General features: G+C 33.5%; 1 protein-coding gene across 7 annotated transcripts in view; it reads left to right on the top strand.

The window, feature by feature from the left end:
• The first annotated feature begins 703 nt into the window (after positions 1-703).
• The window catches only part of LOC146529703 (uncharacterized), a 60,022-nt gene continuing 46,465 nt past the window's right edge, over positions 704-14,260 (top strand). For 2 of the 7 annotated variants that reach the window (XM_085201736.1, XM_085201730.1), the window contains exons 1-2: positions 704-871; positions 11,554-11,687. In XM_085201736.1, coding sequence (XP_085057862.1) covers positions 11,631-11,687 — 57 coding nt within the window. In that variant the 5' untranslated portion in view covers positions 704-871; positions 11,554-11,630. The remainder of the gene's footprint in view (positions 872-11,553; positions 11,688-14,260) is intronic. The other 5 variants (XM_085201732.1, XM_085201737.1, XR_014879001.1 and 2 more) reach the window with 3 other exon arrangements.

Below are 14,260 nucleotides of genomic sequence, written 5' to 3'. Positions count from 1 at the left end.
TGGAGAAAGAGAACGGAGTGTCTTAACACTAAGTTCCCAGGTAACTTACTGTTAAGACACTCCGTTCTCATTAAGACACTTCTGTCCCACACAATGTACATATAAATTATAATATTATATAATGAACGTTCCTCCTTATATTAGGGAGGAACATTCATTAATATAATTACAAATTCTTATTTATTCTATATATTATATATTTAACAAAAATCTGTAAATTTCAATCTATTCAACTCGAAACAAATAAAAAACACAGCAAACGATGTCACCACACTATAAAATTCGAAAAACGAACACGATATCCCAATATTGATTCCATTAACGAATCGAAAATGAAGCTATAAAATCGATTGATACCTAATTCCTGGTAATCGCCGACACGAATGTCAGTTTTCGCGCCGAAACGTCAACGTCAAAAATATGAAACTCAAATAAATATAGTTGGCTCTTTCTTTATTATGTAATACGGAAAGAAAAAGGTGTTAGTGCCTAGTTCCGCATGCGGGCACGTACAGTACGGTTAACGAGTCGTGGCCGCCCTGAAGTTAGGTTTTTTGAACTTTTGCGCATTGTGCACTCCGGTAGAAAATAATGAAAAGTAAGAAAAAAATGTAAAATCAAGTCTGCGCAGCCATGTATAGCTGAGTTCGGGGCGCCCACAACTCGCCGGCCGTACCGTACTAGGGGTTGGTATTGATTTCCTCTGAGTTGCGGCAGTCGCCCGACGAGCCGGTGCCGAGCGCGAAAACCACTTGCGCCTCGCGTAAACGAATTTAACTAGCAAAAATTTATTTTACGCATTCAATTATTTGTATTTTGAGCGGTTATTTTTCGCGTTTTTTGTGCTTTAGTGCGCTGGGAATATAAGTTCGTAAGTATATATATTTATTTATATTTAACTTAATATACGCTGTAGTGCAAGGCGGCCGCATCGATGCTAGCTTATTACACGTGAAAATCGATCGTAATCAGCTGATCGTTTCAAACGTCAAATGATTATTATTATTTTTAATCTATATTTTTTTGCAAAATATAATAAAACAGCTTAATTATAATAAAAATAACGACTTACCAATCTATCCAGAGGTATATTAGTTTTATATGTTTTAGTTCGCACTGTGTGGTACACGTTCATGTTGTTTTTTTAAAAGAGACCCCCTAAAATCGATGGTACCAAAGGGGTGCGTTCGGTTCAGGGAAATAAAATTAAATTGTGGCTGGTGATGTGTGCCAGCCGCTTATCTGGAGACTAAGGCTCGCATAGTGACGACACCGATCGTTATATCAATGACGTCATTCGTCCTTTAGTCCTGATTATTTAAAGCAATAAAGCCGGAACGTGGGGACGTTTTAATGGCAGCTTGAGATTAGGTTTATAGAGTTTTTATATATATGTCTATCTTAGATGTATCGTACTGATATTAAATCAAAGTCCTACTTATATCAACTATTAATGATTTATTTTATTCGGCGGAAAGTGGGAAACGGATGTGTCTTGATGAAGTCGGAGTGTCTTGACACTAGGTGCCCACGTTTGGTCTGCCTACAATGGGTAGCCTACGCAGGATACAGCATGAAGCTGAAAAAAAATATTATTTAATATTATAAATGTAAAAGCTTGTTCGGATGCATATTTGTTCCACTTTAACGCGAAGTCTACTGAATGGGTTTAGATAAAACGTTAAAATAATATCAGCAGAATAATACAGTTCGATTCCCATTCAGGGTAAATAGGCAAAGCGTGGGGTTGAGTTCTGCCGCTCAAAAAGCAATGCCTCCAGAATTCGACGGAAAGCGGGGAACGGAAGTGTCTTAATGGGAACAGAATCTTAACACTGGGTTCTCAGGTTCCCCCTGCCTACCCTTATTTGTGCAGGATACAGCGCGAAGCTAAAAAAAGGTTTAATCGGGCGAAGCTATTTTTCACTTGTATTCTATATGTAAAAGCAGTTGCCAACAGTTCGTTGACTACTTTTTTTGTGATATGCTAGTAAAAACATTAGATAGATCTTTTTATATTGTCGCTTCAGTGTAAAAAATAGTCATTCAACGTTCGGTCTGAAGCTATTATTACCTAATGTATAGGTAAAGATTTGTGATATTATTACGCTTTTGCAATAGATATTTGTATTTTGCGACCGAGAGGATATAATGACCAATCACTACTAGCTCATCACTAATTTATAAAATTAGTGCATTAACATGCACTAAAATTGATGTTAAAAACATGGTCTAAAATTAATGTTAAAAACTCAAAGTCATACTTAGATTAGGTAACTAATGAAGAATATAGAATTCAACAACCCCCGCTTGATTTGTTTCGTTACCAAGTAAAATTTTATATGTTCTTTGTCAAAAAAATATCAACATTATTTTAAAAAATAATGCATGGAATAACTGACTTTATATAAGGCACAAAACAGTAAACTTTAAGTAATAAATTATAAGTAAAAGTATTTGAACAAAATTGACATCACTATGAGATACCACACCCATAAAAGATACATACATGTAGGTTGGGTGCAGTGTGCAATATACATACATACTTATAAATTAGAGTAAACTTTATCACCTTACTACGCTATTGAAATATTTAAAAAAATAATCTAAAAGCATCTTCATGTTTTTCCTGCAAAGCAGGGTAGGCTAAGAGAGCTTACTTACCTAAGTTTTGAGACATAGCGTGCTGAGTACTTTTTTCTTTTAACTATAATAATAAAGCTTACTTTACTTACTTCACGCTGTCCCGAGAGGGAGAGACAGAGAGAACGGAACGTAAAATACTACGAAAAAAAAATTGGATATTGTCGTTATTATTCTTTTATTAAAATGAATACTTTACTAACTTTACTAACTGCTGGCTTCGCCAGCTGGAACTTCTCAATTATTTACTTACTAATCTGAATTACTTATCTGTTCTTCTATCATTATCATTTGAAAGAGTTTTTTTTTTTCAATATTTTTCATAATTCTTCAAACTCTTTCCTATAGACATACGTAGTAGATGTCAGGACGCATAACTTAGTCCCAAAAGTTATAATATAAAAAAATACAAATATTCTCTGTATGAAATTTAAATAGTAAATCAATAACGTCAATATTCTTATTAATTTTATTATTTTACTATGGGTATGTATAAATTTCATATAGAGAATATCTCTCTCTGATGTGAGAACCGTTCTCTGTTCTCACACCACCAATTTGACCTAAAAATCAAGAATATAATATTTTTTTGCTACAGTCTATAAAATTAGAACTACACAGGCTTCCTACATACCTAGCACCAAACCTAGCTTTGCCAAATAATTTTTATAGCTTCCCAAAACCAATTACGTTACCAAAACCACGACGATACGACATACAAGTGCTGGAATTTTCTCGATCTTCGATAAATTGATTTGATTTCTAAGAATTTTTAATTCATCTTGGTTTTACGCGTTTCTAGTATGTACGAAAATACATGTAACCCAACGCCGTAGTTAAACGTACTCGTATTGCGGTGTTGAGTGTTGTGAAATGAAAAACAAATCCTTAATATGCGTATACATTTCATGAATATTTAAATATGAATAATTATGTTGTTTAAGCTTTTTAATATTTTTCTTTTCAATATTAGGTAATAAAACAAAGTAGGTACTAGGTACGTTTATAGATATGTCTCTTTAGGCACATTCATTTGTGGCAAAAAAAAAATTAAAGACATTCCTCATTCGGCAACAATTTGTGTGTGTTGTTTGTTTGTGTAGAGTGGCAAAACTACATGAAAATATAAATGTTTCCAAGGCCTCAGGAATAGTGGGAGCTGGATGGTTCATGCCTATCACAGAATAGTGTGGTAATTTTTTTACTGACAAGTAAATTAAGCCTCAAAATAAAAAAAACCGTTCCACTCAGAGCTCAATTCGAAACTCCACAAAATATCTCTAGATATACCAATAGTTGTTGTTCATATGTTTTTGTTCATATTTTCCTTTCTTTACATAACAATTAAATAACAAATAAATCTGTATTAACTGCCCCTAGTACCAGCTAACGACCGTAGCGTCATAACAACGCCATTATTACTTTGCTTATTGGAATAGAGTGATAAAGCGGATCTTATGGCGATATTAAACCGAAAATTGATCATCACATTACATGATTACATTACGTATGTTTACCTACTAATATTATAAAGCTGAAGAGTTGGCTTGGTTTAACGCGCTTTTCTCAGTAACTACTGGTGAAATTTAAATATTCTTTTTGTGCTGGATAGTATATAATATTGAAGTAGACTATAGACTATATTAAAACATGGTAATCATTTGGATGTATCCACTTTAGCTGCGGTCGAGTTAATAGTCACACCGATGTGCCTTCTACTTACTCTAATACTTCTTCAATTTAATTACGTCATATATTTTTTTAGGGTGGAAAATAGGGTGAGGAAATCATAATTTTAATTTATGTTCACCCCCACAAGCAAGTTGAAGGAAAATGTAATTTATTTCATTAAAGTTACTTCTACACTTTAACCAATGTCTTTTTATAATTTTCTTTTTATTTATGTTATTATTTGTTATCAAGATCTTTTATTTATTCCTTTAAAGGAATAAGATTCGGAAGGATCAGTTCAAACTGATAATTAACTTACTGTGCCTTTTCCAAATCCTTGAGACCCTTTAGAATTTGTATTTGTACATTTAATTTGTTTTACAAACTCTCTGAAACGAAATGAGAGGAGCTAAAGAAATCTTTTTAACATATTATATGAGCTAAACATTTTTTTTAGCCCGGACCGTAGCAGAGGTAGGTAAGACACTTCGTCCCCATTAAGAAACTACTGTTCACCACTATCCGGCGAATTCTGGAGGCATTGCATGTTGAACTGTGGAACTCAACGCCGTGCTTTGCCTCGTTACATGAAAATATTAAATATTTCATTACCTCGAGTGGGAATCGAATTCATAAACTGTCATATTTACAGTCGCACGCTAAACTCAACTTGCCTCAACAATATACAAGGTATAAAAATCCAAAAACTACCCCTATCTATCTATATGTAGATTTCGCACCCATCCATCCCGTGTCTGTCACACCCTCCACAGTCTCAGTGGTATGTAAATGAAATTTACATGTTGATGTCCGCTTGGGATCTCATTTTGTATCAAATGAGATGCTAATTTGATATATTTCATGAGATTATAGCGACTCGAGAAAAAAAATGTACTAATAACGTTTGGATATATGAAACTAATACTTTTATAGTAGAGGCTGTGGTGGGGGAAAATATTTTACTTTAAGCGCGTTGGTTGTGGAATCCCATCTCAGAGGAAATAATTATTCTCGAGAATTTTAAAAAATTATATCAGAGATTATTTTTATCACTCTAAAACAAGACATAGTTCCACTACTCAATATTCAATGTCTCGAATTCTGAGTCGAGTGATTTTAGGATTCTGTATTTTTAAGTAAAAAAGGAACCCTTATAATATCACTCTGTTGTGTGTATGTATATAATACACGCATTATATGTTTACATTATTTGTATCTTATATATTTTTAACAATCCCCCAAATGTAATAGGATTAGAGATACCGTATTTTATTCTGCTTAACAAAATGTTGGTATTAATCCTTTTATGATTCAAAGCTTATATTACATCGTATAAGAATTCGTTGGATTATACCTGTTAAAAGATTATATTAACTACGATTTATTATTTTCTTTGTCACTGTCACTACAGCCAGCTACACCTTAGAGATAATTTTAATAAAATATTTTACTTTGGGGTGTAGCGCAGGGAAGGGAACAAGGGAAGGTCTCATTCGGAACGGAGTGTCTTAACACTAGGTTCCCGTTCCCAGTATTCTTCTGTCTACCTTGCTATGAGCAGGTGAAGCTAATAATAATCTTTTATATTTTATTTTCAAAAATAAATTTTTATTTAAATTTAATGGTTTTCCATTAACGTTCATTTTTTATTTCACAAAATTATCTTTGAAGAGGCCTCTTTAAAAAACAACTTTAGATTCATTACTCTCTCCAGTAAAACTACTATGTCGTTATTATGTCCTATTAAATAACCATTACAAAACAGAAAAAACTTATTTCGAGTGCAATGTAAATAGGAAACTGGTGAAATCTTTAGTATCACGCGAAATATACATTTGTTAACGTTCCTGTCAGTAAACTACTATTGCAGAGGTTATAATTTGGAAACAGTAATTAGATTGTTTTTGCACGCGTTTCCCGTATTATGAGGAGTTAAGTTACGTCAGTCGATATAATATAAGATATTATATACGCCGCGTATCAGCTATTGTTCACCGTTGTGTCACCACTCAGCGGTAAAAGGGTTTCCCAAGTGTCATAATAGGGGTGGAGTGTCTTTACACTATATTTCCAGATTCCTCCCTCTGCCAAAACTGTTATGTGTGTGAAGGTTGTTGAAGTTGTAATCTCGAAGTCTGTAATTTTTGAAAATATGATGGAACTCTGTCGTTTGTAAGTGAGCTTTTGTAAAAGTTCTATATCTAAAGTATACTGGACCCTAATAAAAATTTACCCGTCGTCCCTTTATTCAGTAGTCTTACCTTCATTAAACATTTATTTCTTTTTGTTAAATTTTAGGCGCCCACGAGAATTTGAATTTTTTTATAATACAGATTCAAATATGTTTATTTGTCGATACACTATGTTCATAAAATGTGCGATTACGAGATAAATTATTTTGAATTTAAACAACTAAATACCCATCTAACATAAAAAATAGTAATAAAACACGGCGTTCAGTTCCGCTATTCAATATTTCGAATCCAGGCGGCACGATTGTTTTGATAATCTAGATTCTCTGGACCTAGACTGATATATACACACCGTGAAGCTAAAAAAAAGTAATATCATTAGTTCTGTTTCCACAATACAAATACGTAGATACTATACCTGATATACTCGTAGTAAAAAAAGATAGGAGCGAACATAACTTCACTTAAAAACCACTATATGAATATTTAATTTAGCCTTTGTTTTATACTTTTACTTTTCAAAATACTTTTTAGAAATGTATAAATATTATATCTATGATTTGTATGTATATATATATATGTTATTTATTGTTTATTATTATATTTATTTATATAAATATTTATTTGTAGTATATATATACATATATATGTATATGTATTTTATTTTTATTTCTACTATTAAACAATGTCCTGCAATTTAATGCACCACCCACCATCTTTTTTATACAACTCCAACGACCAAAGGTTGCCTGGAAGAGATCGCTTTAAGCGATAAGGCCGCCTTATTGTACATGTTGTCTCAATGTATTTTGTATATAATTTTTGTAAATTTTTTATGTGCAATAAAGTATATTGTATTGTATTGTATTGTATAACTTAAGAATTTACCACTTTTAGCTTCATACAGTTTTTACTTGGAAACTGTATCTAAAGGAGTATAGGTACTGTGTTTTCCAATTTTTGCCCAAATTCCAAACATTGCGCGTTTCGTGGTGGAACTAAACGCCACGTTGTGTCCTATTAGGGAGGAGAAAGGAAGATAAATCATCACGTTTATAGTATGGGTGTCTCTACCATCACGGCCTAGCCACATATTAGATGGCGTAGAGTTCAAGGAAAACAAAATATCAAATATCATTACAAACATTGCAAAAGGTTTTTAGGTTAAGCAAACATTTTCAGCCTATATAAATATTTACATCAACCGGGTATCTGTTCAGTGACCTGAATCCTGATCATTTACTGAGACACTTTGTTTCTGATGTGGACATCTAAGGAAAATTAATATGAATATACTGATGCTAAAATCAAATTTAACACACACAGCAGGGTAGGCAGAGGGAACCTCGTGTTAAGTCCGTTCCCTACTTTCTGCCGAATTCTGGAGGCATTGCGTGTTTCGCGGCGTTGAGTTTCGCCAATCAACATGCAATGCCTCCAGAATTCGGTGAGGAACGGACGGACGGTGTCCAAATAGGACTGAATTCCTCATTATGTATTACCAGACCAGACAAATGAAAATAACTCATTCCTCCGAGTGGGTATCGAACGCACTATCCTAGTTTTTACAGGTTGACGCTAAACTAGCTAGACGCCACGGTGGCTTTTTTATATTCCCTAGCCCAATAAGCCTTTTTTATAGAATCCACGGTAAAGTAAACACTAATATATGATTCAATTTAATTATAACGTAATGAAACCGTGAAAGGCAAACAATCCTGCGAACTGAAAGGACTAAAACTGGGCTATCCGAGCCTTTTCATATAAATTACTTCATCACTAACTGATGGAAAAAGATTTTTTTATTTTTAAGCTACATTTTTTACTCCAAAAATACATACAGTATTGAATTTTCGAAGGCAAATACATTTAGGGCTGGTGAAAGGGTTTTTGTGTTGATGTAGGCATATATTGTAAGTTATAATTTAAATTACAAGATAGCTTTTAGGTATAAGTGAAATTAATTAAATCAAATCTAAAAATATTATTTATTCTTTATTTCACTAAATAACACAAAAGCCAGAGGCCAGCCAGCCTTTGAGGCCAATCGTGCGGCTTGTGAGGTTGACAGGTTGTGAGGCCAATTGTCATTCGAGGAAATTACGGATGATTATTATTTACGGAGTCTCTCAAAACTAGGTTCTCATGTTCCATCTGCTTACCCTGCCATGTGCAGGATACATTGTGAAGAATTAAACAAGAAAACACCAACAAACCCAACAAAGCGAACCAAAAGCTGTTCATAATAATTTAGACTTATTTCTAGAAGAGATCTCTTCGAACCAAATTTTATGCTGACTAAAGCTACTGACAGTTCTTAGTGGTGTATAATAAACAACAAAGGAGTGTTTTATCACAACATTTTCTCTGTTTACAGTGAAAGTTTACTAAAATATACTAAATGTAAGGACGTCTTTATACAGCGTGTTCAATATTTTAAACACATACATACAATTAGGTATATATGGGCTACTCTCCCATACTATACTGTTAAATTATTCAAGAAGACCTTCCACTAAAGTAATATATCAGGTCGGTTAATACATTTACTTCGGTGAATACAGCAATTAATTTTATTAAATTTAGCTTACTTCACAATTTTATTTATGTTTTTATATTTTCATAGAGAGACCTTGTTGCGCAACAGTTGTTGGTTCGATTCTCACTCGGGGAACATTTCAATTTCCTGGCTCAAGTGAGAACACAAAGCGCGTCGTTGAATTCTGCCACTCAACACACGGTGTCTTAAAAATGTGCGGTGCTAGGGGAACGAAGTGTCTTGTCACAGGATTATTAGTATGCTACGTTTGCTATCTTTGCTATGCTGAAGGATGAATGGAGCAGAGAAAAACATAAAGAAACAAATTTAACAAGGCACAAGGGTGCGACTGTAAACGGAAAGTATTTTAATGGGAACGAGTGTTTAACAATAGGTTCCCTTTGCCTGCTCTATTATTGTAAACAAATATAAAATAGTATTATTAAAAAAAATGTCAAATGCCAGTTCCATATACGAGTATATAAACACATTTAAAATTTTTTGTCCATTCATACTAAGTAATATAATATTTCATACATGGAAAACCATTAATTAAAAGAAACGCAGGAAAAATGTTATTTTCTCTAAGAATTTGACGCAGTACTAACCTGCATTGGCCGGGGTTCTTGACCGGCGCTAATGAACTCTTTGACGCGAGCCACGCCTTTATGTCAGTTTGTTGAAAATATACTTATAACGCTTAAGTGAGTTACAGTGTTATATAATCTAAGTAAATGCTGGTTATATATTTATGATTAATAAAATAAAGTGGAAAAGTTTGTGTTGATTTTACGCGCTAATCTCAGAAACTGCTGATTGAAATTGAAAAGAAATATTTTTGTGTTGAATAGTTAGGAAGCCAATAGGTCTTCATCACGCTATTATCAATAAGAGTAGAGTACAATAAATTTTTACTTGTGAGGCTAGTCGTGGCGCAGTTGCACTAAGCGTGACTGTAAATGAGACTGGTTGTGGATTCGGTTCCCATCTGAGGAAATGAATTTAAAATTTTCATTTCTTCGCTCTGGCTCTATCAATTAATGCAAAATTATTTTTTGTTAATAAAAAATCAGTTTCACGCTGTATTCCACTTACACCAGGGTGAGCAGAGGGAACCTAGTGTCAAGACACTCCATACCCCATTTTCCGCCAAATTCTGCAGGCATTACGTATTTATAAATATATACTATTATCATATATTTAGTACATTAAAATTAAAAATTGCAGCATAATCTCTATTAAATACAGCTTACGTTTTTGGTTTAAACTTGCCCATGATGTTCAACTTGTTCGCCAAAGAAACTTTTAATAAGCCGCTTCAATGGGTTTTTGAGAGGAAACAGAGAAATAGCTCGCGGTCTAAAGTATTGGAAAATTAAATGAACTTACATATTACACTTACACTTGTAGCGATACACGATGTCGCTGAAAGTGAACATGTCTAGATACAAATTTCTTTTACTTTCTTGGGAAACGGAATGTCTTAGCACTAGTTTCCCTCCGCGAAATTCTATATTCTATACAGCGTGAAGTAAAAATATTTATTTAATTATTTAAAATTCAATTATATATTTTAGGAGACTCGACAAGTAATACCTCCAGAGCTTAGCGCAAAATAGAGAGCGTTGTGTCTTAGGTTATTTAAATATTGTTTTTTAAATTATATAAATTAAAAGATAACCACTATCACTAATTTAACCTGTAAAATAGACCTTTACGCTGTACTCCGCACACGGCAGGCCAGGCAGAGGGACCTTGTGTCGTTTCCCATGTACCGCCCAAATATCCAGACAGCGTTAAGTGGGAGAACTGAAAGCTACGCTTCGACTACTTAAGCAAGGAAATGACAACAAATCGCTCGAGTGAACCATAGGCATCGAACCCATAAATATCGTATTTACAGTCAGGCGCTGTTCCAAACTCCTCCACGGCATCTTATACATTTACATTATAATATAAAATCACATATATAAAATCTAACTAGAGATGAAAATCTTTCATAATATTCATAATGTTAATCGGCTTAAGAGCAAAAAGCATTTGAATTTTTCTGACCTTTTCGCCTTTGCTTTGAAACTACCCTTTTTCAACTGTATGTTAACTTTAAAATGTATAAAAGTGAATACGTAACGTTTTAGTTTGAGCTTTTATTTTAATTCCTTCATACAATTTCTGTACATCGCGAGTGATGGAAAATAATCTAGTGATAAATCACTCCCTTCTTCACTTTTCTTTAGTGAACTTAGAATGTTGTTCTTGTTGTCAGTGTATATTGTTCTTTCTGAGAAAATAATTTCCTTTTCTTCGCAAATCTGGTAGACAAAATGCGGCGTTTAGTTTCGTCACTTAATATTGCGTCGTGGCACAATGGTCACCGATGTGCGACATTTCCTCCAGTGGGAATCGAACCTACACCGGTGGAGGAAATGAAATATTTAATATTTTAATTTCCTCGCTCTGAATACTATATCTAATGCCACAATACTTAATCGTTTATTGCTCCCGCAGCAGCATCACATGCCCCAGTCGTAAGGGCGCTCAGCTTGGACACCGCGAGCCGCACCGAGCCGGACGGCTGCCGCCAGATGATCGGCTCATTCTGGAACTTGTGCCGCGCGTGCCCTTCCATGCCCGTGGATAAGGTTAGTGCTCTTTTGTTTTACCCGATTGCTACAGAAAGGGGGTAATGTTTTTAGAGCGTATGTATGTACGAGTATGTATTTGATATCATTCATTTGATGCAAATATGACAAGATTTGCATTTTTTGAAATATTGCTGGAGACGTAAATTTTGTAAATAGTATTTTTGCATACATTGACATGCTTAACGTGTTTTTTTTAAGTAAATTGAGCCATTTTGTGGCCGTCGCGCAGTGGCACAGCGTGTAAACACGACGATTCTGGGTTCGATTCCCATTCGGGGAATGAATTATACACTGGGAACAGATGTCATCAATCTATGGCAATATGGCTATAGAATGAAAACCAGCGAAAAGCTTGCAAACAATAAACATAAGAAGTCATAATAATTACCTTACCCCATAAAAAAAAACTATAAAACTAGAAGATAGAACAATGCAAAGCGCAGTCTGGTAAGGAAACGTTCAACAAAATGTCAAAATTTATTTACACTTTTATATCAAAAACAACAACAAAAGGTTAATTAAAACATTACAACAAATAAAAAAAATAGAAGCTAAAAGTAAAAAGCACTGCAAAATGGCGTCAAAGTAAAATTCTCGTTCATTTAGCGCGCTGTCACGGGAAACACGGTGACGGTTGAAATTGTCAGTCATTTTTACTTTGCAGGCAATCGAGACAGCATACGCTGTTGACTTTAGCTTTTGTATGGTTTTAAATGTTAATATTATCATCTAAAGGTGTTAGATGACGCAGCGTGGTGTACTGTGAACTATGATTTGTGGTTGTGAGTTCGACTTCATTTGAGGAAATTAATTGTTTCCAATACATACATAATGTTTCTGTCTATCCTTCTATACTTATACAGGACTAGCGGACGCGCGCAGCTTCGCTAGCTTATTTAGGGGTGAATTCTAATAAACCATGAAAAATGTGTTCAATGAAATATTTTTAAGAGTCTAAATTTCAAATTTGATAAAAATCGGTGGCGTTTTAAAGATTTTTCCAAACAAACTTTCAACCCCTTATTTGCACCCTTAGGGGGTGAATTTTAAAAAACTATGAAACACATGTTCAATTAAATATTTTTAAGAGTCTTAATTTAAAATTTTATAAAAATCGGTGGAGATTTACGAATTTTTCCATACAAACTTTCAACCCATTATTTGTACCCTTATGGAAAGAATTCTAGAAAACCATGAAACACGTGTCCAATTAAATACTTTCAAAAGCCTGAATTTCAAATTTTATAAGAATCGGTGTCGATTTAAATTTTTTTCCATACTAACTTTCAACCTCTATTTCAGCCCTTTAGGGTTAAAATTTTTCAAAATCCCTTCTTAGTGGATGTCCAGATTACGAAAGTAAACATCTGTCCAAATACCACGTTTGTATCATCAACGGTTACGGCTGTGCGTGCGTCTTACCTCAGTCAGTGAGGACAAGTCCTTTTATATTTATAGATAAAGCATGAAAATGGAAAATAAAAATTTTCAACCCCTTTCACGTCGAGTATAGAAAGTCACTTCTTTATAATAATACATTAGCAATACTTTTATTAATTAAATAAGTATCACACACACTATCATATGTCAACCTAACTTACTTACTTAAAAAAATCCCATAAAGAGTTCCTTAGATTGATTGACATTAATTAGTATTTAATGTAATAAGTCATTGTATGTAATTTATAAAATTCATTATACTACGTGACGATACCAGTCAGGAACATTGTAAAATTATTAAAATAGCTCTTAACCGCTTCATTTTTCGTTTTTCTTTATAGAAAAGTTTTGAAATGAGTGGAAAATTAAAACTACAATAGTTTTTCACAAGGTGCAATATTTAAAAGATATCACAAAAATAAGCGAATTCAAACTTATGTATGCAGTTCATTTCATAAAAAAAAATGTCCGCAAATTTTATTTTGTTATTTCTTATAACTTACACTTGACGTTGAATCATAAAATATATGGAACCCTAAATGCAAGTATTGAACTCACATTTGACTGATTTTATTGATAAAAATATTGAAATGACTTATATATTCACATATATTTTCATAAAAAAATACTCATTGTTTCAACAATTTGTATAGAAACCAAGGGAGGAAAATAGTAAATTAGCCCGACACCTCTCGTGACAGTGTGACAGTGTCCTCCACACGACAGCGCGGACAATGCGCGAGATGAGGGTCGCAGCCTTGGTGCCAGCGTTTAAGTATTGTTACTCGTTTATTACTATCATGATACGAATATTAAATTTTAATCAATTTTTTTGCCAGCTTCACGCCGTATCACATAAAAGGGTAACAGATTAAACCTGGGAACCTAATGGGAACATAATTTAATGCTTCGTATAATTGAATTAAAATAACCATGTTATTGTAGAGACGCCGCCCTAAATTTTTAGGTGAAAAACGGAAAGAAAGAGATATTCTTAATCATAGGCGGACGCGATAACAAAGTTATCTCTTAGAAAAAAAATGTATCACAATTTCAAGGACTAAAGGTTCATAATAATGAAAGTTATAAAATAATAAATTTAATGATTGGTAACTTGATCCAACCTTTTA

This window comes from Heliconius melpomene, chromosome 18 (assembly GCF_056956725.1).
Source record: "Heliconius melpomene rosina isolate 202511_hmr_F chromosome 18, ASM5695672v1, whole genome shotgun sequence".
Taxonomy (NCBI): Eukaryota; Metazoa; Arthropoda; class Insecta; order Lepidoptera; family Nymphalidae; genus Heliconius; species Heliconius melpomene.
The sequence above is the reverse complement of the archived record's forward strand: the minus strand, read 5'-3'. Positions and strand labels throughout refer to the sequence as shown.